The sequence below is a fragment of the Gavialis gangeticus genome, unplaced genomic scaffold (assembly GCF_001723915.1).
Source record: "Gavialis gangeticus isolate Ggan-Ray unplaced genomic scaffold, GavGan_comp1, whole genome shotgun sequence".
Classification (NCBI taxonomy): domain Eukaryota; kingdom Metazoa; phylum Chordata; order Crocodylia; family Gavialidae; genus Gavialis; species Gavialis gangeticus.
The window spans coordinates 100200665-100202083 of record NW_017729025.1 but is presented as its reverse complement, the minus strand read 5'-3'; the positions used below and the strand labels follow the sequence as shown (position 1 = coordinate 100202083).

The 1419-nt window shown below is 60.1% G+C and overlaps 1 protein-coding gene across 1 annotated transcript in view; it reads left to right on the top strand.

Moving 5' to 3' along the window:
• Positions 1-211: 211 nt before the first annotated feature.
• LOC109298924 (transmembrane protein 263-like) overlaps positions 212-1419 on the top strand; it is a 363651-nt gene continuing 362443 nt past the window's right edge. The window contains exon 1 of the mRNA XM_019519337.1: positions 212-419. Within this exon, the coding sequence (XP_019374882.1) occupies positions 414-419 (6 nt within the window). The 5' untranslated portion in view covers positions 212-413. The remainder of the gene's footprint in view (positions 420-1419) is intronic.

The window sequence follows — 1419 nt, the reverse complement described above, 5'->3', positions numbered from 1 at the left end:
GGTTGAGGGCTTATCCATCCCTTAGCTGGCGGGGGAGGGGAGCAGCAGGGCTGACCCTACAGTCCAGCAAGTGGGGAGGCCATGATGGAAAGGAGGGATGCATGATGGAGAGAATTCCCGCCCCACTCAAAAAAACTCCCAACATGGCGGCCCCCAGGCAGCCTGACCGCAGCACTTCCGGTTCCGGCCGGGTTGCCATGGCACTGCTCCCCGCCTCCCCGGTGTGTGTTTACATCGGGCGGGAGGAGCCGGAGCCGAAGCCCGGCGCGGGGGCGGGGCCAGGGCCAGGGCCAGGGCCAGGATCAGGACGCGGACCCAGCAGCTGCGCGGCGCTGCCTCTTCTTCCTCCTCCTTCTTCGTGCCGCCTGTGCGGGGCCCTCGCGAGCAGCGCCCGCAGCAGCGCCGGCGGAGGCATGAAGGTGAGTGGGGGGTGTTGGGCCGGGGGCTAGAGGGGGTCGCCCACCCCGCGGGGCATGCTGCTATGGCCCCTTCGCTCGGGGGGATCCTGGGGAAAGGGGCAGCGCGGGCCGTGCCAGAGCTGGGCAGGCGTGGGCCCTAGCTGGTCCTCGAGCACACAGGGTCTCTGGGCCCAGGGCTCATCTGAAGCTTGGTGCATCCGGCTTTTATTTTGGGAAAAATTGTTTGTGTGCCAGGTCAAATCAGCCAGATCAGTACTGACTCCTCTCGACTCAGCAACGCTTGACCGTTCAAACACTGGATGTGGTGCTACAGCTGGCGAGTATCACCCACCCCAGACTTTCAGCTGGGGGCTTCAGATACTTCCGGATCTGTTGGGAGGCATCTGATGTGCAGGCCCAAGCCCAGAGGATTGGGGTTCGGATGCCCCTGAGTCTCACTTGCCCTCAACCAAACGCCATAGGAGCAAGCTAGGGAGGAGCCTCTGCCCCTGCACCCCTGTTTCTATAAAGTTGGGGTGTAGCCAAGATCCTCCCGCTGGAAGTTGGCCAGTGGAAAGTTAATTACAAGACTCTCATAGGGTGTTGGTCCACAGTGTATTGGACAGGGGTGCACCACTACACAATGCCATTTAAATCCATCTGGGTTTGGGTAATAGACCAATGCAGCAACTACAGTTGATTTTGGCCCACAAGAGGCCGACTTATTTCACTCCTCTGCCCAGCACCATGCTGGGTAGGAACCTCCCAGGGCCAGCCTGCTGGATGCTTGAGACCTGGTAATAGTTTCATAGATTTAGGGTCGGAAGGGACCTAGTAGATCTTCTAGCCCGACCCCCCGCCAGGGCGGGAGAACAACAAAACCCCAAAACAAAAACGGGACTCAAATGAGTCCAGCCAGGTAGGCATCCAGCCTCTTCTTAAAGACCCCCAGGGTAGGGGCCAGCACCACTTCCCTTGGAAGTTGGTTCCAGCTCCTAGCCGCCCTAACTGTGAAGTAGTT